The sequence below is a fragment of the Antechinus flavipes genome, chromosome 1 (assembly GCF_016432865.1).
Source record: "Antechinus flavipes isolate AdamAnt ecotype Samford, QLD, Australia chromosome 1, AdamAnt_v2, whole genome shotgun sequence".
NCBI lineage: Eukaryota > Metazoa > Chordata > Mammalia > Dasyuromorphia > Dasyuridae > Antechinus > Antechinus flavipes.
Genome location: NC_067398.1, coordinates 216,685,576 through 216,710,779, shown reverse-complemented (window position 1 = coordinate 216,710,779; position 25,204 = coordinate 216,685,576). Strand labels below are relative to the sequence as shown.

General features: G+C 33.6%; 1 protein-coding gene across 1 annotated transcript in view; it reads left to right on the top strand.

Moving 5' to 3' along the window:
- PRPSAP2 (phosphoribosyl pyrophosphate synthetase associated protein 2) overlaps window positions 1-23,213 on the top strand; it is a 55,009-nt gene extending 31,796 nt beyond the window's left edge. The window contains exons 9-12 of the mRNA XM_051996690.1: window positions 1,969-2,117; window positions 13,920-13,990; window positions 18,013-18,159; window positions 21,976-23,213. Coding sequence (XP_051852650.1) covers window positions 1,969-2,117; window positions 13,920-13,990; window positions 18,013-18,159; window positions 21,976-22,134 — 526 coding nt within the window. The 3' untranslated portion in view covers window positions 22,135-23,213. The remainder of the gene's footprint in view (window positions 1-1,968; window positions 2,118-13,919; window positions 13,991-18,012; window positions 18,160-21,975) is intronic.
- Window positions 23,214-25,204: the final 1,991 nt, after the last annotated feature.

Sequence of the window (25,204 nt, the reverse complement as noted above, 5' to 3'; positions counted from 1 at the left end):
GAAGTTCCTGAAATATTCTAAATAAATCATAATGTCAGCAAATAAATTAAGTTTCTTCTTCGTCTCATTTCTTTATGCCTTTGATTTCTTTTTCTTTTAGTTTTTTTTTTATTTCAAATTTTTATATCATAATTTCTCTCCCCATATCTTCTCTTGTCCTTCCAGAAAACATATATACCATATACCAAAGAGAGTTGTTTTAAAGTCAAAAATTTTTTAAATTAACATAACTGCTCAATATATTAAAAAATGTCTGAAAATGTGGTCAATATATAAAAGACTTCTGCTAAAGGGTAGGAAAGTTTTCTCATCTTTTAAAATTTCTTTGTAATTTTGCAACATTCAGAGAGAGAGAAATTACTGTTCACTTTGCTAAAATTATTCATAGTTTTCTTGATTCTGTATATTGCACTCTGAATCAATTTATGTAAATTTTTTTCTCTTTATCACATTGATCATTTCTTATGCACATTATCATTCTATAACTGTGGTAATTATGATACATTAATGTATCACAATTTATTCAGCCTTCCAGGGATAAGAAATCTTTTCTGCCAAGGACTATTTGGATATTTATAACATTTCCTGGATCATAACACATTATCGCCTTATAGAACTCAAGCATTGGGAGGGTCTTCTACCTAGCTTTCAGCTCATCATCACCTGCGGTTGCCTTAGGCCATCCCTGCTCTAATCAATGGACATATACAATGGACATGCTGCTATAAATATATGTGAACTTTTTTTTATCAAAAGCTTCCTTAGGTCATAAGGTCTGGGGCAGCAAATGTAATATATGTGAACTTTTTTTTATCAAAAGCTTCCTTAGGTCATAAGGTCTGGGGCAGCAAATGTAAATATTTTAATCAGGCTTGTTTGTGTAATTCCAAATTGTTTTCCAAATGAATTGATTTTCACCCCTACCAGTAAGAGTATGCTTAACTTCACACAGTTCCTCCGACATTGACTGTTTTCTTTTTAGAATGTATTGGGGAATTTGGAGTAAGATGTTAGTCTAAGCCTAATTAGGACAGCTAACTAGTGCTATGGAGAGATTATTAGACCCAAAGTCACAAGAGATATAAGTTCAAATCTGGTCTCAAGACAGTAGTTGAATATTTAACATATATAGGACTGCTTGCCATCTTGGAGGGGGGGGGGGTGGAGGGAGGGAGGGGAAAAATCAAAACATAAGCGAGTGCAAGGGATAATGTTGTAAAAAATTACCCTGGCATGGATTCTGTCAATACAAAGTTATTATTAAATAAAATAAAATTTAAATTAAAAAAAAAAAAGACAGTAGTTGATAAAAATGACAAAGGAGGGTGGTGGAAAAACCTGGAAAGATGTCTGTGAACTGATGCAGATTAAAGTGAGCAGAATCAGGATGTCATTGTATATAGCAACAACAATATTATAGTGATGATCAATTATGAAAGACTTAGCTACTATATATATATAATGATCTAAGATAATTCCCAAAGGAATCAAAATGAAAAATATTGTTTACCTCCAGAGAGAGAACTGAAGAACTCTGACTACAAATTGAAGTATAATTTTTTAAACTTTATTTTCATGCTTTTTTTTGCTACGTGGCTTATATGGAAATATGTTTTCTGTGATTCCACATGTATAATATATTGTTTGTCTTTTCAATGGGTAAGAAAGAAGGGAGAGAATTTGGAACTCAAAAATTTCCTTTAAAAGATTAAAAAAAAACCAACAGTAAATCTGACAGTTGGTCAGTGTGTGTATGTGTATATATATATAGTGTGTATATATGTCATGTAATATTTAAATGTAATATGGTGTATGTGTGTGTGTGTGTGTGTGTGTGTGTGTGTGTGTGTGTGTATGTGTATGTGCCAGTTCTTTTTCTTTTAAAATAATATTTTTCCTCCTTAAAACTTAGCAGAAAGTAGGCTGGTGCTGACTGACCTTAAATTTATTTTTAATTTTTGCTTTCAGGGCTCAATCCTTTGCCGAAAGACTGAGATTAGGAATTGCTGTGATTCATGGAGAAGCACAGGATGCTGAATCTGATTTGGTGGATGGGAGACATTCCCCACCTACAGTCAAAAACATAGCTGCTATACATCCTAGTCTGGAGATTCCCAGTAAGAACAAACACTTGTTTGTCTATCCTTTTTTCTTTATAATTTGTTTTTTCTTTTCAAGGGAATTTTTTTTTCAAATCAATACATATTTATTACCTAATATTTACTTTATGACAAGTATTGTGGGAAGGGCACAAAAATAAAGATGGTGTTTTCTCTACTTTTGAATATCTAATTTATCCTAGAAGCAAAGGTTTTATGTTTCCATTTCATACTATAGGACAATTTAAAGTAATATTATTTATATTGCTACTGGCTGGATGACGTATATAGTTAAGGCTATGTGTAACAAAAACTGAAAGAATAAAAAATTATTGTAGTATTAAATAATCAAGGAAGCTTTATTGGGGTGACTCTTGTGGAAGAGCTGACTTAGAAGAATAGTTTGGGATTTAGATTAACTGAGAGGAACTAAGAACAGAAGAAAAGACCTAAGATTTCATGTTGGGGAGCAGTAAGAGAAAGATTCCAATTGTGTAAGATCATGGGGGATATTGAATTCCAAGGATTTAGATTTCAATTATCATCTTGTTCTTTGAGCTATCATGAAGACATGTTGATTTGGTCCTATATGTTTTCTGATCACATTTGGGCCTTAACGATTTCATGGCACTTTTTCTGTTCATCTCCAAGTCTTTGTCACAGTTCACACAATATGGGCTGTTCAAACTTTCTCTTTCAAGCCCTCATCTTCAATCAGCTATTTTTTTTCTCAGTAAATGATTTCACTTCCTACCTCTACTGAATGCTTTTAGACTTTTTTTTCCCTTTTGCCAACATCTCAGGATGTCTGTAACATCCTTTTCACCTTCTACTTGCTAATTGCATCTGGAGACAGACAAGAAACCATGCTGATTGGGCCCTTATTGCAACAAGGTAATCTTTCTGCTTTTTTTCTTAATGATTTGTTATTACTTTAATTCTTCATAGCAGCTACTCCTAAACTTTCTTCTCAAGCTTTCCATGTCCCTCCCTCTCCAGATCCTCTCAGCTGAGAACTTTGCTTCATGCTTTACCTTTTTACTGAATACATTGAGTCCATTCATCTGAAACCCTCAGTTCTTCCTTTCTTCTCATCTCAGTCATTCAGACTTCTTCCTCCACTTTTTCCTCCCTCATTGAAGAGACTTTTCTTGCCATGGCCGGACACAATCTACATCTTTGATCTCAGTTCCTATTTTTGTCTATCATATCATCCACTATCATCCCCATTCTCTCTAACCTTCAGCCTCTTATCTACTACTGCTTTGCTCTCACCTTCAAATATGTCTTTTCTTCTTTAAAAATCCTTCAGTAGTTCCTAGCTTTATTCACAGTTAATAATGATCTTTTTACTTACTAAATGCCATGGTCTTTTCTCAGCTCTCATTTTCTTGATTCTCGGTAGCATTTTACACTTGATCCCCTTTTTCTCTTGAATAGCTTTCCTCTCCTGGTTTTTGTTATATTGCTGTCTTTTAGTACTGTTCTATTCCAGATGATTTCATGAGCTCCCAGAGGTTCAATTATCATCTCTGGAGAAGTGATAACTGCATCTTTATATACAGCCTTAATCTCTCTCCTGAACCCTATTTTGGGCATTTGAAATTAGGTGTCTCATAGGCCCCACACACATATCCAAACTCATTCATTTTTCTTCTCAAAATTTCTCCCCCTTTTCTCCAGCCACCTCCTCCAAATTTTCCTATTACTATCAAACTCAATACTGTCCTCTCAGGCTTATTTAATCTTGGTGTCATTTCAAATTCTTCACTCTTGTTCTGAAATTCATCTGTAATTCATTTGCCAAATCTTATTGTTTCTATATTTATTACATTCCTTATGTAATAAATCTCCACTGACATAGTTACCATCTTTTTTAGGGCCCCCACTTTCCTGATCTGGATTATTTCAGTAATCTTCTAAATGGTTTCCCTATCATAAAGACTCTCCTTTCATCTGCCAAAGTGATTTTTCCAAAGTATATGTTTTTAACATGTCATCTACTCTGCTCAAACAGTGATTTCCTGTTACTTCCAAGATCAAATATAAAGTCTTTTTTGTGAAATTTAAATCTTGATAAAATCTGGCCCTATCCTATTTTTCCAGTATTCTTAAACCTGTTTCCCAAGTATACCTTCCTCCTCCTACATACTCTACAATTCAGCTACACTCTTCTTGTAGTTCCTTAAAATGTGACGTTTCTATGACTGGCTGTCAGTCACTTTTAGAATGTTCCTGTTCTTATTTCTACCTCTTAGAATTCCTGGAATTTTTTGGGTTCAATTCAGATGTTACCTTTTATAAGTGGCCTTTCACCTAAGAGGAAGTATGAGCCTGTCATGTCCTTTGTATACTCTATGTATGTGGTATGTACCATATTTACATGTTTTTATCCTATTATATTATTAGTTCCTTGATAGGAAGTATTGTTTTTGCCTTTTTGTGTAAACCCCACCTCTTTAAATCATTCCAGTCACAGTGATTTCATTAATATGTGCTTGTTTACCTTTAATTGACTTCTAGTTTCAAAACGTGACTTGGCGCCAGAGTAATTCCCTTATTTATTTTCTTGATGCCATTTACCCATTTTTGTCTGTTTAAGATTTAGCTTCATTAATGATAAATTATTCCCTTTGTTTTACTTTACATTCTCCCACCCCAAGCCCTATCTATCTAGCCCTTTCTGCTAGCTTCCCCAAAGAAGAAAATTTCTGAAATTATTCCAGAAAGAGAAGATTTACTAGAGTGAAGCTAGGAAAATATTATCATTGTCTTAAAATATTTGATGTGCTGTCATGAGGAAAAAGAACTGGATTCATTCTCATTGGCTATACCAGAAACTTAATTGCCCTACTTCCTCCTCATGTTATCTTTTTATTGGTCTTTTCTTCTTCAATAGCAAACTTCTTAATATACTCACTCTATTTCCTCACAACACACTGACTCAGATTTTTGCAATCTGGGTTCTCATCCTTACTTCCCTACTAAAACATATGCATAGATAATATGACAACATTGACCCTTGCATAGCCTTGTGTTTTAGATTTTCTCCTCCTTCCCCTCACCTCCTCCCTTAGATAACAAGCAATTCTATATGTGATAAAACATGTTAGAATATATGTTAAATCCAATATGTATAAACATATTTATATAATTAATTCTCTTGCTGCATAAGGGGTAGAGCATTCTGATTTTGTATTGGTTTGAATAGCAGCAGTCAGATACACTACATATTGACCCTGTTATAGTGATGCCATTTTGGTCTTCTCTGAGCATAAAGGATACCAACCAACCAACATTATAAAATTAGCTATTTTCCAAATGATGGATACCTACTTTGTTTCCAGTTTTTTGTCTAACAAAGAAAGCCAAATTCTTCTATATTTGGGCTCTTTCTTGCTGACTTTGATTTCTTTAGGGATGTTGTAATGAGTCAAAAAGTATGCACAAATTTAGTGATTTTGGTAGAGTTCCAAATTTGTTTCCTAAATGGTTGGATCCATTCTGTGCATTTTTGAGCCTCTTTCTATAGCTTCTCCAACAGACATCTTATTTCTCTCTCTCTCTCTCTCTTTCTCTCTCTCTCTCTCTCTCTCTCTCTTTTCGTCACTTTTGCTGATCCGAACCTCAAAATAGCCTTCTCCCTTTGTAGTAGAAGAAACTTGGTTAAATGAATTGTTCAAAGTCCTAAAGGAAGTAAGTCTAAGGTAGGCTTTGAACTCAGATCTCCTGACTATAATTTCCATTGAACAGCCACATAAGCAATGACAAAAATGGAATTTAAACTCAGATCTTCTGATTCTAAACTTTGTCCTTTTTCCACTGTTTATACCCTGTTGTGTGCTAAGGTCCCTAAAGCAATCACTGGGAAGAGAATTATTTAAAGAAGCAGAATTGAGTAGTCTAAAAACCTCAAATAACTTAAGTAAAATGAAGCTGTTCTTTTTTTGCACTACCAGTATTTTCTTATTTGCCCCCACAAAAATCTGACCTTAATGACTTATTTGAACATTCTAGATGGAAAGAATATTATTTAGGTTTATTATCTTTTCGACCTTAAATAGTCTTTTTTTAATTCTTGTAGCCCTACTTTAAAAATTGACATAGAGATCCTCACATCTTAGATATTATATGGAAAGAATCCAGCCTTTAAATCAGGCTTAGGATATTAAACAAAAAATGGCCATTTAAAAATACTTAATTTTTAATTTTATTAAAATATTAAATAATCAAATCAAGCCAGTTGGTTAAATAATTAATGAATATTAATAATTTGTTAAATTATTCTTGATATATTGGTTGTTTTTTTTCTTCACTTACATTTCCCATCTTCCTCTCTCTCCCAGAGAGCTATCTCTCTCTCTCTCTTTTAACTTGGATAATTTTTCTTTTCTTTTTTTTTAATAACTTTTTATTGACAGTACATATGCATGGGCAATTTTTTACGATATTATCCTTTGCACTCACTTCTGTTCCGATTTTTTTCCCTTCCCTTCCTCCACCCCGTCCCCTAGATTGCAGGCAGTCTTATACATGTTAAATATGTTATAGTATAACCTAGATACAATATATGTTTGCAGAATCGAACAGTTCTCTTGTTGCACAGGAAGAATTGGATTCAGAAGGTAAAAATAACCCAGGAAGAAAAACAAAAATGCAAACAGTTTACACTCATTTCCCAGTGTTCCTTCTCTGGGTGTAGCTGATTCTGTCCACATTGATCAATTGGAACTGAATAAGATCTTCTCTTTGTTGAAGAGATCCATTTCCATCAGAATACATCCTCACAGTATTGTTGTTGAAGTGTATAATGATCTGGTTCTGCTCATTTCACTTAGCATCAGTTCATGTAAGTCTCTCCAAGCCTCTCTGTATTCATCCTGCTGGTCATTTCTTACAGAACAATAATATTCCATAACATTCATATACCACATTTTACCCAACCATTCTCCAATTGATGGGCATCCATTCATTTTCCAGTTTCTAGCCACTACAAAAAGGACTACCATAAACATTTTGGCACATGCAGTATTTTTCTGGGATATAAGCCCAGTAGTAACACTGATAGATCAAAGGGTATACACAGTTTGGTAACTTTTTGAGCATAGTTCCAAATTGCTAAATAGCTATCTCTTAATACAAGAATAAAAAGAGAAAGAAAAGCAGTTCAGCAAAATTAAATAACATATCAAGTAAATCTGGCATTATACACAGGTTTCCATATTTACTCCCCTTCTTTTGCATAGAAGAGGAGTTAACATTCTCATTTCTTTTCTTAGAGACCAGTCTTAGTTATTATAATTTCATAACATGCCAATTTAAATTTTGTTTATTCTTCCATCTGTAATAATGCAGTCATAATTTTTTCCTACATCTGCAAAGTAACATCATCATACTTTGGTTTGTGGAAGTTATTTTGTTCTTTTTTGTATTCATCATATTCATTGTTCCTTGTAGTCCTGTGATAATTTTGATAATTCATTACATTCATGTGTCACAACTTGTTTAATCAGTTTCAAGGGTGGAATTCTTTTCTAAAATTTTTATTATTATAGCTTTTTATTTACAAGTTACATGCATTTTTTAAACAGTATTGACAATTGCCAAACCTTTTGTTCCAATTTTCCCCTTCTTTCCCCCAATTCCCTTCATAGTCATCTCCCAGAGTTCTTTCGCTGCGTGTAGCTGGTTCAGTTCATTTCTGCTCTATTGGAACTGATTTGGTTCATCTCATTGCTGGAGATGGCCATATTCATCAGAATTGATCATCATATAGTATTGTTGTTGACATGTATAATGATCTTCTGGTCCTGCTCATTTCACTCAGCATCAGTTCATGTAAATCTCTCCAAGCCTTTCTGAAATCATCCTGCTGGTCATTTCTTTTTCTTTTTTTTTTTTTTTAAATAACTTTTTATTGACAGAACCCATGCCAGGGCAATTTTTAACAACATTATCCCTTGCACTCACTTCTGTTCCAATTTTTCCCTCCCTCTCTCCCTCCACCCCTTCCCCTAGATGGCAAGCAGTCCTATATATATTGAATATGTTGCAGTATATCCTAGATACAATATATGTATGCAGAACCAAACAGTTCTCTTGTTCCACAGGGAGAATTGGATTCAGAAGGTAAAAATAATCTAGGAAGAAAAACAAAAATGCAAATAGTTTACATTCATTTCCCAGTGTTCTTTCTTTGGGTGTAGCTGCTTCTGTCCATCATTGATCAATTGAAACTGAGTTAGGTCCCTTTGTCAAAGAAATCCACTTCCATCAGAATACATCTTCATACAGTATCGTTGTTGAGGTATATAATGATCTCCTGGTTCTGCTCATTTCACTTAGCATCAGTTCATGTAAGTCTCTCCAAGCCTCTCTGTATTCATCCTGCTGGTCATTTCTTACAGAACAATAATAGTCCATAACATTCATCTACCACAATTTACCCAACCATTCTCCAATTGATGGGCATCCATTCAATTTCCAGTTTCTAGCCACTACAAACAGAGCTGCCACAAACATTTTGGCACATACAAGTCCCGTTCCCTTCTTTAGTATCTCTTTGGGATATAAGCCTTGCTAGTCATTTCTTACAGAATGATAATATTCCATAATATTCACATACCACAATTTATTCAGCCATTCTTCTATTGATGGGCATTCACTCAGTTTCTAGTTTCTGGCCACTACAAAGAGACAAACATTCTTGTGCATACAGGTCCCTTTCCCTTCTTTAAGATTTCTTTGGGATATAAGCCCAATAGAAACACTGCTGGATCAAAGGGTATGCACAGTTTGATAACTTTTTGAGCATAGTTCAAGGGTGGGATTCTTAAAAGGCTTCATATGATTCTTGATATATTAATCATTCCTTCCTTTGGGCAGCAAGTATAATGTTTTTCAAGCATTATTCTATATGAAGTAAAAAATTAAATAGCCTCTGTCTTTATCAAGAATCTTATGTTCTATTGGCAGTCCACAAGCATTTACTTGTATAAATACCAGAAACTGTATTAAATACTGGAGATATAAAGAAAAAGCAAAATGGGGAAAAAGCAGCAGTGAGGAGAAAGCAGAAAACCCTCTTGTAGAATTTAATTTTGGAGCTAAATGGTGATAAAGGCCAGTTATTCTTTAAGGTGGAATTGAGGAGAAATCATTCTGGGCATGGGAACAGTTAGTGCAAAAGCACAGAGATGCTAGATGGAGTGTCATGTATGAGGATCAGCAAGATGAATTGACCATAGCATGTGTGTGTAGAACAGAATAATGTATGAGAAGACCACAAAGACAGTAAAAAGTCAGATCATGAAGACCTTTAATTGCCCAAACAGAAGTGTTTTATTTAATTCTAGGGTTGATAAGAAAGCTCGGAGTTTATTATATTAAAAGGTTGAAATGGTAAGACCTGTGCTTTATTACTTTGTCAGATTTTTGGAGGATGGAATACAGTGGGAAGGGACTTGAGGTAAAGAGTCTGAGAGGTTAGATAAAGACCTGAACCAGGTTAGTACTTGTGTTGGTAGAAATAAGGGATGAGTATAAGAGATTTGAAAATGAAATTGCTGATCAGTGATGGACAGAATCAGTTACACCCAGAGAAGGAACACTGGGAAATGAATGTGGACTACTTGCATTTTTGTTTTTCTTCCCAAGTTATTTATACCTTCTGAATCCAATTCTTCCTGTGCAACAAGAGAACTGTACGATTCTGCACACATATATTGTACCTAGGATATACTATAACATATTTAACATGTATAAGATTGTCTGTAGGGAAGGAGGTGGAGGGAGGGAAGGGAAAAGTCGGAACAGACGTGAGTACAAGGGATAATGTTATAAAAAATTACCCATGCATATGTACTGTCAATAAAATGTTATAATTTTAAAAAAAAATGAAATTGCAATATTTATCAACTGATTACATATGTGATTACATATTTATTGGGAGGACAGTGAGTACCCTCTACAATTATAGGGAAATTTGCAGATATGGAGTTTATTTTGAACATCTTGAGTTTAGGTACTTAAATAGGACATCTAATTCAAAATGTTACATAGACAACTAGTGGTAGAAGACTGGAACTCACAAGAAAGACTGATTGGATATATAGGTATGCAAATTATCAAATTACAAGCGATTATTGAGGCCATGGGAAATGGGCCAAAGGGTGACCGAGAGAGAATATAGAAAGAAAAAAACTGAAGATCTGGAACAGAGTCTTGGGATAATGAATGGACAGAAATCCAGCAAAATAGATAGACTAAGAAGGCATTGTCGGACATATTTAAAAAAATTTTTAAAACCCTGAATGGTATGACAAAAATTCAAGAAAAGAGGAAATATGTAAGAGTTGGTCAAAAACTTTGAGAGGTTGAAAAATGTAAAGATTGAAAAAAGACCATTAAATGTGACAGTTGAATGATGAGTCAGAAATAAGATTATGAAGAGTTTAGGAAAAAATGAAATGAGACAAAACATCAAATAGTGAGTTTTTTTCAAAGAGTTTAGTTGACAAGGAAAAGTATAGTAGGGTTTTCAAAGTTGAGAGAGACTTAGGGAGTTTTTCTACACAAGAGACAATCAAAGACTTTGGGGATAGAATGATAATAGAGACAGTTTGATAGCAAGATAAGAATAAATGGATGTGAGAGTACCTGTTCTGTTGTTTCAGTTGTGTTTAACTCTTCATGATTCCTTGACAGAGGTAGTAGTTTGCCATTTTCTTCTCCAGATCAAATTATAGACGAGGAAGCTGAGGCAAATTGGGTTAAGTGACTTGCACAGAGTTAGTATATATTTGAGGCCAGATTTGAACTCATGAAAATGAATGAGTCCTCCTGATTCCAGGGCCAGCATTCTATTTACTGCACTAACCTAACAGCCTTATAGAGGGGTAGGCAAAATAAATGGCCATCAGAGGCCTTAGGGAAAGAAGAGGTAGTGGAAGATTTTGGCCAAAGGATGTAAATTAGAAAAGGAAAGAGGAAAGAGTTTATGTAATTTTTATTTTACTTTATTTTTGGTGAAACTAGGTCTTCAGCTGAGAGGACATGGGAAAAGAAATGTGATGGGAAGTTTGAGAAAAGAAGATAATGTTGATATAGCTGCTTTAGTGAGTCAGGTAGAAAGTCAATTAGAGAAGAGAATAAAGAAATAGAAAATATGTGCTTGTTTAAAGCAATTTATAGTGGGGGGGAAGGCTTTGGTGTTTTGTGGGGGTTTTTGTTTTTGTTTTTGTTTGTTTTTGTGCCTGAAATTCTCATTGGCTTGAAAATAGTAATATCCATCATTCCCTTAGGCCAATAATAGGAATGGCTCAAGGGACAAAGTAGGAATGACAGGAGTAAGTGGCAAGGGAGAGAGGAATAACATCTAATAGCTGTGCTTTGTGTATATATTTAAGGCTGAATATCCCATCATCTTTCATGTATAATTGAGTTCTCAGATTTATTTTTATACATTATTTCGTTGAATAAAGATTTAATTAAATGGAAAAAATCAATTTATAATTCATTATCACATGATATATTTGATGCTTAATGAAAATGCCTTTCTTTCCCTATATTGCCAAATTTATTAAAAAGCAAAAATAATATTTTAGTGTCAATCTAGCAAATATTTATATGTACTAAATGATAAGTACAGATTAAGTACATGACTAGAATTACAAAACTATGACATAAATCCTTGTTCTAAGGACATGTATGCAAATCTCAGTTTAATTCCACTTATGAAATCATTTTGTGTTCTTTTTTATTTTCTGGGCCACAGGTTAAATCAGTGACCACAAGGAAAAAAATCATTCTCTATCTCTGGTTCTCCTTTCCTCCCTTCCTTTCTTCCTTCTTTCCTTCCCTTTCTTCCCTTCCTTCCCCCCTCCCTTCCTTCCTCTCTTCCCCCTCCCTTCTTTCCTCCCTTCCCCCCTCCCTTCTTTCCTCCCTTCCCCCCTCCCTTCTTTCCTCCCTCTCCTCTCCCTTCCCCCTTCCTTCCCTTCCTCCCTCCCTTCCTTCCCTCCCTCCCCTGTTCTTTATTTCTTTCTCTCTCTCTCTCTTTCTTCTTTCTTCCTTCTTCCTTCTTTCTCTCTTTTTCTCTCTCTCTTTCTTTCTTTTTAATATATTTCATTTTTCCCAATTACATACAAAACAATTTTTTTTACATTCGTTTTTAAAATTTTTTGAGTTCCAGTTCCCAAAGGACATAGAACTATACATATCCTTCAATACAGCAGTATCTCTATTGTGTATGTATCCCAAAGAGATCATAAAAGAGGGAAAAGGACCCACATGGTGCAAAAATGTTTACAGCAGCCTTTTTTTGTATTGACAAGGAACTGAAAATTGAGTGGATAACCATCAGTTGGTGAATGGCTTAAATTTTTTTGATATATGAATGTAATGGAATATTATTGTTTATAAGAAATAATAAGCAGGCTGATTTCAGAAAAGCCTAGAAATACTCATATAACTGATGCTGAGTAAAGTGAGCAGAATTAAGAGAACATTGTACACAATAGCAACAAGATTATATGGTGTTCAAATGTAATGGCCTTGGCTCTTTTTAATAATGAGATGTTTCAAGAGCAGTTCCAATAGATTTGGGATGGAAAATGCCATTCACATCCAGAGAGAACTATGGAGACCAAATGTAGATTGAAGCATAGTATTTTCAACTTTTTGTTTTTGTTTGATTGCTTTTTTTTCTTATTCTCTTTTGATATGATTTTTCTTGCACAATATGACAGATATGAAAATATGTTTAAAAGAATTGCATATAGCTAACTTATCAGATTGTTTACTGTCTTGAGAGAGGACATAAAGGAGGGGGAGAGAAAAATTTGGAATGGAGTTTTACAAAGATGAATTTTTAAAACTATACATGTATATGAAAATATAAAATATGATGAAAGAAAAAAAACTTTGAATTCCAGATTCTCTCCCTTCCTTTCTTACTCCACCCCCCTTACAACCCTGTTTGGGAAGGCACATGTGAAATTATGCAAAACATTTCTATAAAAGTTACGTTGTGAAAGAAAACACATTCTCCTCCCCCTAGAAAAACATCAAGAAAAAATTTAAAGTTTAAAAAAGAAAAAAAAGCATATTTCAATTTGTTCAGACACAATTCTTTCTTTGGACATCATTTTTCATCATTAGTACTTCAGAGTAGTCTTGGATCATTGTATTGCTGGGAATAGCTATCATTCCCAGTTGTTCATCCTACAACATTACTCTTACTTTGTAGACAGTATGTTTCACTTTGCATGAGCTCATGGAGGACTTTCTAGGTTTTTCTGAGAGCCTCCTAATAATCTCTCATAGAACAAGAGCATTCTATCATAATCATATTCAGGTCTTCATTTTCTTCTAACAATTTTGTTAAGTGTTGATCTTAGTTTATTTCATTTTAAAAGTTATGTTTTCTTATAGCACTATGACAGAAAAATCATTTTTGAAAGTTATCTAGAAAACTGAATTAAAAGAATGATTATTAAATTAGTATTTCTGGAGTTGTATTGTATTAAAGAAAGAGGAAGGATGGATGGATGATTGGGTGACAAATGTATTAGTTGATATCCTTAGCAAAAAATTCTGATGAAATAAATTGTGAGGGTTGAAATTAATTTATTGTACCATTAGTTATTTCATTTTGGTGCAGTAAGTACCATTACTTATTATATTTTGTAAAATTGAAATTGTGATAAGAAAGGAAATCAGTTGTACAAAAAATTGGTTGAGGAAAACAACATTTGTATACCAGTATATTTCTTATTCTTCTGAAGTTCTGTTTTTAATTCTTGATTTTGTTCTTTTTTTCAGTGTTGATTCCAAAAGAAAAACCACCCATCACAGTTGTTGGTGATGTAGGCGGAAGAATAGCGATTATTGTGGTATGTGGATGAAGGCCCTTTATAATTTAAAATTTTTAGAAATATATGTAATTGTCTTAGAGATTAAGGATTATATGTATACATAATAGATTCACCTAATTAAATATTGCATACATTATATTTCATTAAAGTCCTACTCAAAATGCCTTATTGATTGTTGTAGCTGACCTGTTATGGCTTAGGCATTGGCAAGTCTTACAGACTGGAAAAGTTTAAAGTTAAGGACCCAGTGATGGTTTGTGTGTATATTCTGAGGATTAACTCAGGCTAAATTTGAGGAAACTTCTTACTCAGTTGAATATAGAAAATTTTTAACTATACCAACTACCTGAAAGCCATTTGCTTAAGTAAGAAACGGATTGCAATCAATAGAAGATGTACTCACAGTCATTTCATTACTAATCTTATAATATAAATATGTAAAAGATAGGAAATGAGAGAGAAATTGATATAGGAACATTACAAGCACTACTCAGTCATAAAAAAAGACTCAGATGATAGTTATCTGAAAATTCTAGAACTTCATGAAAACTACCTTTTCCCACAGTACCCTCAGTTTTATATTCCTATATTTCGAAACATTGATATGGGACTTTTTATAGTAGCAAAGTAATAAAAACAGTAGGTACCCATTATTTGGGAATAAATAGCTAAACAAATTATGGTTCATGAATATAATGGAATGATGTTATGAATACAGAAAAGTAAGACAAGACTTAAGGGAATTGATGTAAAGTGAAATAACACAACTGGAGAAAAAATATAGACAATGACTACAGCAACATAAATGGAAAGAATATCTCAAAAGAAATGGAAACTGAATGCTTTGAAATGATAATGACCCCACACTGATCTGTGCACCTCTTCTCCCTCACCAAAAAGATGTAAAAATACATCTCTCCTTACTTTCTTTGGACTACCAAATTTGATTTATGTGTTGATTAGTTTTGCAGAACTATTCTTAAACTCCTATCCCTGGCCTCTTTAAGTATTTGTCAAAAGAGATGACTTTCTAGTAAGGGAAATAATAATGATAAATATAGATGATTTTTTTTTTAAAGAAATCATATATTGAAAATATAGATGCCCTTTTATTTTTATATCCACATTCCATCTATGCTACCTTTAGTCTTTGTTATATATCTGAATCTCCAGACTTAGTCTTTGACAGGTTTGCTTGCTGAGGTAAATAACTTTTGTTTATTTGGTTAAGAGTTGTCTTCCAGCATTATCACAAAGCTATTTTCTCTTCTTATACATGTAGACTATCCAGGATTCAGCCTTACCATTACATTATGTTAGCTTATCAAAGTGGAAAGCTGTCACATTATATTATTCTCTATTGTGTTTTATTCTCTACCATATTATATTACTTTCTATTCTTTCATTTTTCCACAAAAATAACAAGACATACTTTTGTCAGTATTTACATATACTGTGTCTTTAGCATTATTCTTATCTGCTAGTTAAGTAACTTTTTTTAGGGAAATAAGACTGATCTTCTGTGACCTATTCGTGACATAATCACTGTTGTGTTTTCTAGATTTCTTTGATCTGCCTATAAATTAAAGGTGATTTTGAAATGGCAAACACCATTTGCTTTCTTTCCCTCATTGACGGGGGAGGAGGTGGTATGGATTTCATCTTTAATGTCATTGACGATTGGTTCATCAGTTTCTTCTGCCAATTCTCTTAGTACCTGAGATGGTTGTTCAGTTGGACCTGGTAACTTCAGTTGTTCAAGGACAATGAGGTCCTTATTTTGCATTTTTATTTTTTTATTTTCAGTTTTAAAGTCATTTTCATTAACAAATAAAACAGAAGCTAAATAACAGCAAACTTGCATCTTTCTTCTTTTGTCATCTTCTTTATCCCAGTATAGCAAAGAAACAAACAAAGAAAACACCAACCACATAACCCATCTTTTATGTTATTCTGAGCTTCCATTGCCAGTCTCAGGTTTTTCTGAGTTTTAACAGTTCTGATACTGTTTTTGCAGGACCACATTCATTTTCATCCTGATTACCTGCCCTTGCTTCCATCTTATCTACACATTTTTAGAAATCTTTGGGGAGTTCCCATTGAATTTTAGGATTTTATTCTTGATAAATTTTCATTTGGCTATGTCTTCATATATGCAGTTTAGTCCACAGGATCCTACCTACCCTTGAATTAGGTTCTCTAGTTTTTCTTTTTAATTGCCTAAACTTGGGACATTTATAGACATTCCTTCATTGTAGCTACTCTTTATGACAGTTTAATGAAGAGAAAGATAGATAGAGATGTGTTTTTCCATCCCTTTTATTTTAAAACTCAGTTGATAAGATTTTAATACCACCAATGAATATATCTTGCCAATTTTTCTTAGGTATATTATATCCCTAGCTAGGAGTCTGTTCTTATATTTTTAATTCCCTTGTCCTTGAAATTGGGATATGAGGGTAGAATATGAGCCAAGTCCCAGGTTGTTCGGCTGGGTAACTGAAATGTAGTAATCCATGATTATGGTTATCACTGGCCTAGACTTGGTGTTGGTGTTAGTTGTTTTGTGTTTGTGTTTGTGTTTTTGTTTTTTAGGAGGAATAAACAGCTAAAAAAAAATTTCTTTAGGAAAAAGATGTTGTTTTTCTTACACTATTCTTGTATGAAGTTGTTTAAAAACTTTTTTAGAAGGAAATATAGTACAATGGGCAAAAGCATTGATTATAGTTAGAAGATCTGAGCTCAAGCCCCAGCTTATTAATAGGCCAACTCATCTTAAATCACCTAATCTCTCTGAGAGTCAGCTGTAACAATGGTAGGTGGTGTATATTAATTGCTTTTAAGATTTACAAAATGATTTGCATACCTCATTATTTCGCTTGAGCCTGACAGCAAAAATTTTACATCTAAGGATTCTCAGACTCAGAGCTTTAATGACTTGCCTGTGTTCATTTAGCCAGTGAGTGTGGAGAAGTCAGGATTCAAACCCGTCTCTCCTGGCTTCCAAATTCAATTTCCCTTTTTAGTCTATCCCTTGTTCTTTGGACAGAAAAAAATAACACATTCTGCTTACTTGACAGAGTTGTTGTGAGGAAGCCATTTTCATAAATTTTAAAGCAATAACTAAGTTATTGATAAAAATACATGATATTTCAAACAATTTCTATTGCTAATTTATAATTTCTAATGAAGGACCTGATTTATTTAGTTTTGACTCGACTAGTATGATACTATCCAGCAGTATGAGCTCTGATAAATGTAAGTTTTGCTCATTCTTACCAAAAGAAAGATTTTATAAAAACCAATGTATTTTTCTTTGAAATTTCAAGATACTCTAACTCCAAAACAAATTACTTTTAAAAACATAAATAAGTTTTAAAATAACATGATATGACATGAATATGAAATAACATTGTTTCAAAAATTAATTTCATTGTCTTATAATATTCTTTAAGATTTTCTGCAAAGTTGGGACAGTTCTCATGTAGCCAGATAAGAGGAGAAAGTGAGGCTGGTGACTTTGTACAGCCCACTCTCACTTAAGAGACAACTCATTTGCATGTCATGACGTTATCTTCGAAGGACAAACAACAATAATTATATATAGTTCTTTCAAGAAAAAATGTATTAAAGTGATTACCTTTTAAAATTCTTTCCTTTATTTACTCTCTATATGTTTAGATCCCTACTGTGATCATACATCTACTCTACTAATGCTCAATATGATTGAGCTAATTCTAGTTTATTAATTCCTTTTCCTTTGAGTTATCAGATACTGATTCACTGTTCTATATACATTCTACCTGGTACTTCAAATAAACATGCCATGTTGCTAAGTTAAAGTAGTGTTTGTGTGTTCTTGTTAAATTATAGTAGCATTTTTGATAACTGAAGTTCCATGTAGACTCCTGTGGAGACTGTCTAGATGTTATAAAATATTTTGTCTTAAAATAATTGTAAAACAAGCTATTTCCAAATTGTTTCTCTGATTTCATCACAAAGAATGTACTAATATGCATTTTTTATGTATAATTTTACAGGATGACATTATTGATGATGTTGACAGCTTTCTTGCAGCAGCAGAAACACTGAAGGAAAGAGGAGCTTATAAGATCTTTGTGATGGCAACCCATGGTCTCCTATCTTCAGATGCTCCCCGATTAATAGAAGAATCTGCTATTGATGAGGTAAATAAATCTGCTTCACAAATTGAGAATAGTATTTCAACATTTTGTTTAATCTAAATCTCAACTGAGGTAATGTGGAAAAATCTATATTGTCCTGTATTATTTGTATTAACTTAAATCTGTATTATTTATTCAGAATACATTCAAAGGTTTTGTTGAGTTCCTTTTTAAGAATCAGAAAAGGTTATTTTTGGCAAAAGTACTTCTCTTCCCTTGGTCTAACAAATCTTGTTACACAAAATATAAAAAGAAAAACAGTGTTAATGGATAGCAAAGTCATAGCAATCTCTCTTTTATCTGGCAACTTATCTGAACTGAGAAGCAGAAGGAAGTTTTTTTTTAAAAAACGCTTGAGCAGCTAAACTGTCACAGGATGAAGCTTCTACATTTGGAAGAACTACTGGAGAGAACTTCTACAAGAGCCACTTGGGCCCTTGCCCAGATACTTATTTAAATGTTTGGTACTCTGATAAATTTGATTAACTGGTTTCCTAACCCACAGCAAATTTGTAGTAATGATTAAGGACTAGATAGTATTCTAGAATGTAGTTTATTATAATAGTGCTGTGAAAATATCTAAAATGATTGTACATTTTGACTAAATATTCCATAGCTAGCTTAACCGTAAGTCAGAGACAAAAAGAAAAATCTCACGTGGACTAAGAAAACTAACCATTTCTTTAAAACTAGAAACAAAGCAGATGCCTACCACAAATTGGTGGTACATCAATATAATAAGACTACTACATTGTAATGAATGGGAAGGATTCTTAGAATCATGAGATTATGTGAATTGTTACAAACTGAAGCAAATAAACAGAAAGACAAGATTACAAGAATGTGAATAGAAAGAAGAAAAATTGAATCGTGTTTATTTATAATGACCAAGCTTGTCTGAAAAAAAAAAAGAGCTGAGAAACATTGTAAAGGTTGGGGTCTGTAGATATGGAAAAGTACATAATAATATGTTTTATTTTACTGCTTTCTCTTGTTTTCCTAAAAAATTTGGGGGCAGGAAGGGAAGATAGGCATCTAGATAGAGCACCGTCCTTGAAATCAAGAGGATCTGAGTTCAAATCCAGTCTCAGACACTTACCACTTCTTAGCTGTGTGAACCTGGGCAAGTCACTTAAACTCAATTGCCTTCCCCCCAAAAAAAATCAGATTAAAAAAAATTTTTTAAGTAAAGGATGGTTCTTTATATAGGAGAGCTAAAAGGTATATTTAGAAGTAAGTATGAGAAGAGAACACAGAGGAAAGAGTAAGTGGTCTTGTTTGACTGGAGCAAATGTGTGAAATGGAAAATAAAGTGTAATCCACCTAGAAAGATAAATTGGAGTCAATGTAAGAAGAGATTTTATATGTCAAAAAGAGTTTATAGCTTATCCTAAAGGTAGCAGGGAGCTACTAACACTTCTTTAACATAGTTAGACCTTTGGTTTCAGAATATCAGCTTTGGAGAATTAAACTAGTAGGAGAGGAGAACAAATAGATGAAAGGAAGCCAATTGGGACGCTACTGAAAATAATTCAGATGAAATTCGAGAAATGATGAGGGTCTGAACAAAAGTGGTTGGGGTTGAATAGAGAAAAGGTCATAAATGTTCTTTTACCATATTGAGGTAGAAGAAAGGATTAGTCAACTGATGGTATTTGGGTATTAGTGAGAGTAGTAAGTTGTGAATGATTTCTGATTTGAATGATGGTTCCCTTATCAGAAAATAAGGAAGTTGAAAAGAAGAAACAATTTAGGGCAAAAGATATAGAGCTTAATTTGTGACTTAATGATTTTGAGGTGCTTTGGGACACTCAGAGATGTTCATAAGATAGCTGGAGGAGTGGTTTGACTAAGTAGTGAATGACTTATGGATGAAACAGATTTAGTTGTCATCCATGTATATATATAATAAAAAATCCATGGAACCTGATGAAATCACTAAAAAAATAATAGAAAGACACCAGAATCCAGGATCTTTCTCTGAGACATATGTTACAGAATGGATGGCACATTAGTGAAGATCCTACAAAGCAAACCAAGAAAGATGTTTGATAGGAACAGAACCAAGATGTTTGATAGGAAGAGAACCGAAAACGCATGTAAGAGTGTGTCCAAAAGGGTGAGAGGTCAAGAAGAATAAAAAAAGACCATTGGATTTAACACTAAAGATTTCTTTGTGTCCTTAAAAAGCATAGCATTAGTCTACAGAAGGTTTGAGGAGTGAGTGGATAATAATAAAATGCAAGCAACAAATGTGTACAGCTTTTTCTAGAACAACATTCTGTAAATCTCCATCTCTCTACTGAGAGGAGAGAATTGTTCTTCATAAGACTGATAAGTTCTTGGGAAACAATATTATCATTGCATTATACCTGTAGTTTGTTGCCTTTTGATTGTGTTTTCTTTTATGTAATTATAGACATTGTATATATTGTGTTCTTGTTTCAACCTCTTCTGTTTTAGTTCATATAAGTTTTCTTAGTGTTTCTCAGAATTTCTCATTTGTTGGGAGTTTTTACAGTGTAGCAATGCAGTTTTTATAGCTATTAAAAATGTATTTTGCTATCTCTTAATTAGTGGGCACACATTTTATTTCCAATTTTCTGCAACCACCAAAAAATGGTGAAGTATGAAACTTTTAAGCATTAGGTATTGGGAAAATTCAGTTTTCCTATCAGATATTCTCAGTACCTAGAGGTGTTAGAAGGGATAATGTTCTTTTTCTCTTGCTGCCAGAGATTCTAGGTGTGCCTGTTCAGTGTCTGTCTATAAGTAAAGTCTTAATGAAAATATTTTTTTTGAAAATTTAATTTTATTTAATAATAACTTTGTATTGACAGAATCCATGCCAGGATAATTTTTACACAGCATTATCCCTTGCAATCACTTATGTTTCGTTTTTTCCCCTCCCCCCCCCCCCAAGATGGCAAACAGTCCTATATATGTTAAATATGTTGCAGTATATCCTAGATACAATACATATTTGCAGAACCGAACAGTTCTCCCGCTGCACAGGGAGAATTGGATTCAGAAGGTAAAAATAACTCAGGAAGAAAATCAAAAATCAAATAGTTCACATTCATTTCCCAGTGTTCCTTCTTTGGGTGTAGCTGTTTCTGTCCATCATTTATCCAATGAAACTCAGTTAAGTCTCTTTGTCAGAGAAATCCACTTCCATCAGAATACATCCTCATACAATATCGTTGTCGAAGTGTATAATGATCTCCTGGTTCTGCTCATCTCACTTAGCATCAGTCCGTGTAGGTCTCTCCAAGCCTCTCTGTATTCATCCTGCTGGTCATTCCTTACAGAGCAATAATATTCCATAACATTCATATACCACAATTTACCCAGCCATTCTCCAATTGATGGGCATCCATTCATTTTCCAGTTTCTAGCCACTACAAACAGGGCTGCTACAAAACATTTTGGCACATACAAGTCCCTTTCCCTTTTTTAGTATCTCTTTGGGGTATAGGCCCAATAGAAACACTGCTGGATCAAAGGGTATGCACAGTTTGATAACTTTTTGGGCATAATTCCAGATTGCTCTCCAGAATGGCTGGATTCGTTCACAACTCCACCAACAATGCATCAGTGTCCCCGTTTTCCCGCATCCCCTCCAACATTCAATTGAAAATATTTTGGAACCAATTATTTAATGAATACAAACTTGATAAAGATATAAATAAGTCATTTATTAGAAGACGTTGATATACTTCCATTAAGGCTACCCTTGAAAATAAAAAATAAGACTATCATTCAAGAGTAAATTAAGTAATTTTCTTGGTCTTATATTTGGTTTGTTTCTCTTCGCAGGTAGTGGTTACCAACACAATTCCACATGAAATACAGAAACTCCAGTGCCCCAAAATTAAGACCGTGGATATTAGCATGATCCTTTCTGAAGCCATTCGACGAATTCACAATGGAGAATCTATGTCTTACCTGTTCAGAAATATAGGCTTGGATGACTGATGTTTTGTTGTTGTTTTGTTTTGTTTTTCATTTAAGCTAACAAGGGCCAAACTGGAAATGTACAGAATATGTACTGTGAAGTATCATGCTTGATTCTAAATATTTCAAAGGAACATTTTTGGGGGAGTGGAGAGGGTTATCTTTTTTTTTCCCATACTCCCCCTTTTTTTCTTGATTTCTTAATCTATAAGGATAGACCAAATTTTTAACAGTTAGGTGGGGTTGGGGGAGGGGGATTTTGTGTATAATATTTTTTTAAAAAACGCATTCCCTACTCCCTTATGTTTAAGAATAGAAGGGGGTAGGAGGAAATACCTTGTTTTAGTTTAGGTCACTATTTAAAAAAAATATTTTAGGCTCATACACCACCCCTTTTTCAAAGTTGCTTGATTCAGATGATCTAAGTACAGGGGTCCTCAAACTATGGCCCGCAGGCCAGATGCAGCAGCTGAAGACGTTTATCCCCCTCACCCAGGGCTATGAAGTTTCTTTATTTAAAGGCCCACAAAACAAAGTTTTTGTTTTTACTATAGTTCGGCCCTCCAGCAGTCTGAGGGACAGTGAACTGACCCCCTATTTAAAAAGTTTGAGGACCCCTGATTTAAGATGTTAATAAATTAATCTGTGTGATATTTGACCTTTAAAAACCAAAAGATTATACTGTTGTACACAAGGACATTTTGTAGAAATGCTTTTATAGAAAAGCATATAAAATATGCACCTGTATTTATTTTCTGCAACAAAAAGGAATAAAGAATTTGTTGTGTGAGTTTTTTCAAACTTTTATTGAGTTGTACCATTGGTTTGTTTATTAAGATACAACTCTCCAATTATAATAATGACAACTTGTATTTTTATAGTGCTTTAAGGTTTACAAAGTGCTTTGCACACAACAGTCTTCTGAGGTAGATAGTACAAATATCTTCCCTCTTCCCGCTGCCCCAGAAAAACTAACAAACTCAAAATTGCAATTCCATAACCATGCACTTCTATGTATTGTAGCTAATATTCAGACTCTTAATCCTAGCCTTTCACCTGTTTTCACCTTGTTATATGGCAACAATAAAACCTCAAATAAGTGTTTTCTGCATTTTTCTTTTATGGAAACAAAGAAAATCTGAGACTTTCTGAAACTACTTTTGCAGTATCAAATAGTACTTTTTTCTCAACAGATTTCTATTCCTTTATAGAATCCTAGAGTGTTAACACTTGAAGCATCTTAGCAATTATTTAACAGTTGAGGAAATAATTGAGACCCAAAAATGAGGGAAGTTAAGAAATGGAAAACAAGGCTCCCCAGACTTTATATTTCCTATAAACTTATTTTGTAGGCTAAAAAATTAAAAGAAAAATACTCTTTGATTAAATAAGGTTTCATAGTAGGCCAGCAGCAACATTTTTATGTTGGGAACCACAAAATATTTTAAAACTAGAAATAGAATCTTTCATCTATATGGCGTTTTTCTCCAAATTTACACTTTCTTTGCATTTATTCAATTTTCAGTTTATTTCCAGAGAATTTAATTAGAATTGATAAGAGTTTTTATTACTTGTCACACCATTTTCTTCTTAAACTCATAAACATTTCTGTTTGACTCAGTTAAAAATCTTAAAAAAACAAAAACCTATCAAACCTTTTCTGATTTTGGTGCTTCATTCCAATAGGTGCTTCATTCATACCACCAGGTGGGCCCTGGTGGATGCAACTTATTTCCATTATTGCCGACTGCTCCTTTTCCTTTTTTTAATAACAATAAATTAAGTTTCATTTAATTTTCAAATTAGGAGAAACTTGCTTTGCCTCTTCTCCTTCCCCAGATTTTTGAGGTATGAATTTTTCCTTACTATTCCATATATTTGCTGTGATTGCCTCCAACTGTATGATTTTTTTAAAATTAAAACTTTCTTTTCAAAACATGCATGTATCATTTTTCAACACTATTGCAAAATCTTGTGCTCCAAATTTTTCCTCTCCTCCTTATCCCCTCCCCTAGATGGCAAGTTATCCAATATATGTTCAACATGTGCAATTCTTCTATACGTATTTCTACAATTACTGATCTGCACAAGAAAAATCAGATCAAAAAGAGGAAACAAAATGCAAGCAAACAACAATAAAAAGAGTGAAAATGCTATGCTGTGATCCACACTCAGTCCCCACAATCACTTCTCTTGGTATAGACGGCTCTCTTCATCGCCAGATCAGTGGAACTGGACTCAATCATCTCATTGTTGAAAAGAGCCACGTCCATCAGAATTTATCTTCATATAATGCTGTTGCCATGTACAATGATTTCCTGGTTCTGCTTATTTCACTCAGCATCAATTCATTTAAGTCTTTCCAGGCCTCTCTAAAATTATTCTCCTGATCATTTCTTACAGAACAGTTAATATTCTGCAGCATTCATGTACCATAACTAAGCCATTTTTAACTGATGGGCTGATCCAGTGATCAGCTGATCCCACTTCAATTGTATGTGTTTTGTATATACACACAATTGGTTTGTGTGTGTGTGTGTGTGTGTGTGTGTGTGTATTGTTTCTTCAATTTCAGCCTAAAGTTTTTAAGGGCAAGACCATCTTTTTGCCTTTCTTTGTATTCCCAGTGCTTACTATAGTACCTGGTGTTTAAATGTCTGTTGACTAATTGACTATTGCTAATCTCTTGGAAAGTGACCTTTTGAAAGTAGCTTGTTCACTGGCAGTGATGATGCTTTTGACAAAAATATGCAGTTCTGGAACCTTTTCTTTCCCTGTCAAGTCAAAAACTTGTGAGGATTAAAGACATATGAATTTAAAGAAAACCTATTGTGTGAGGATTGAAGATATAGATATGTAGTCCGCTATGTGATCCATGATATACAATCAGGATATTTTGGCATAAAAGATGAAAAAAATGAAATGAGAGACTCAAGACTGGCATTTCCATCCTGATTTTTCTTCTGGTGTGTGTTCCAATTAAGTTCCATTGTCTTTAGATGCGTATTTCATTTGGATGTGTTTCCATGTGATCTCAAGCTACTTTATGGAGAAGACAAGATACCAGTGAGGAAGAGAATAAACTTTTATA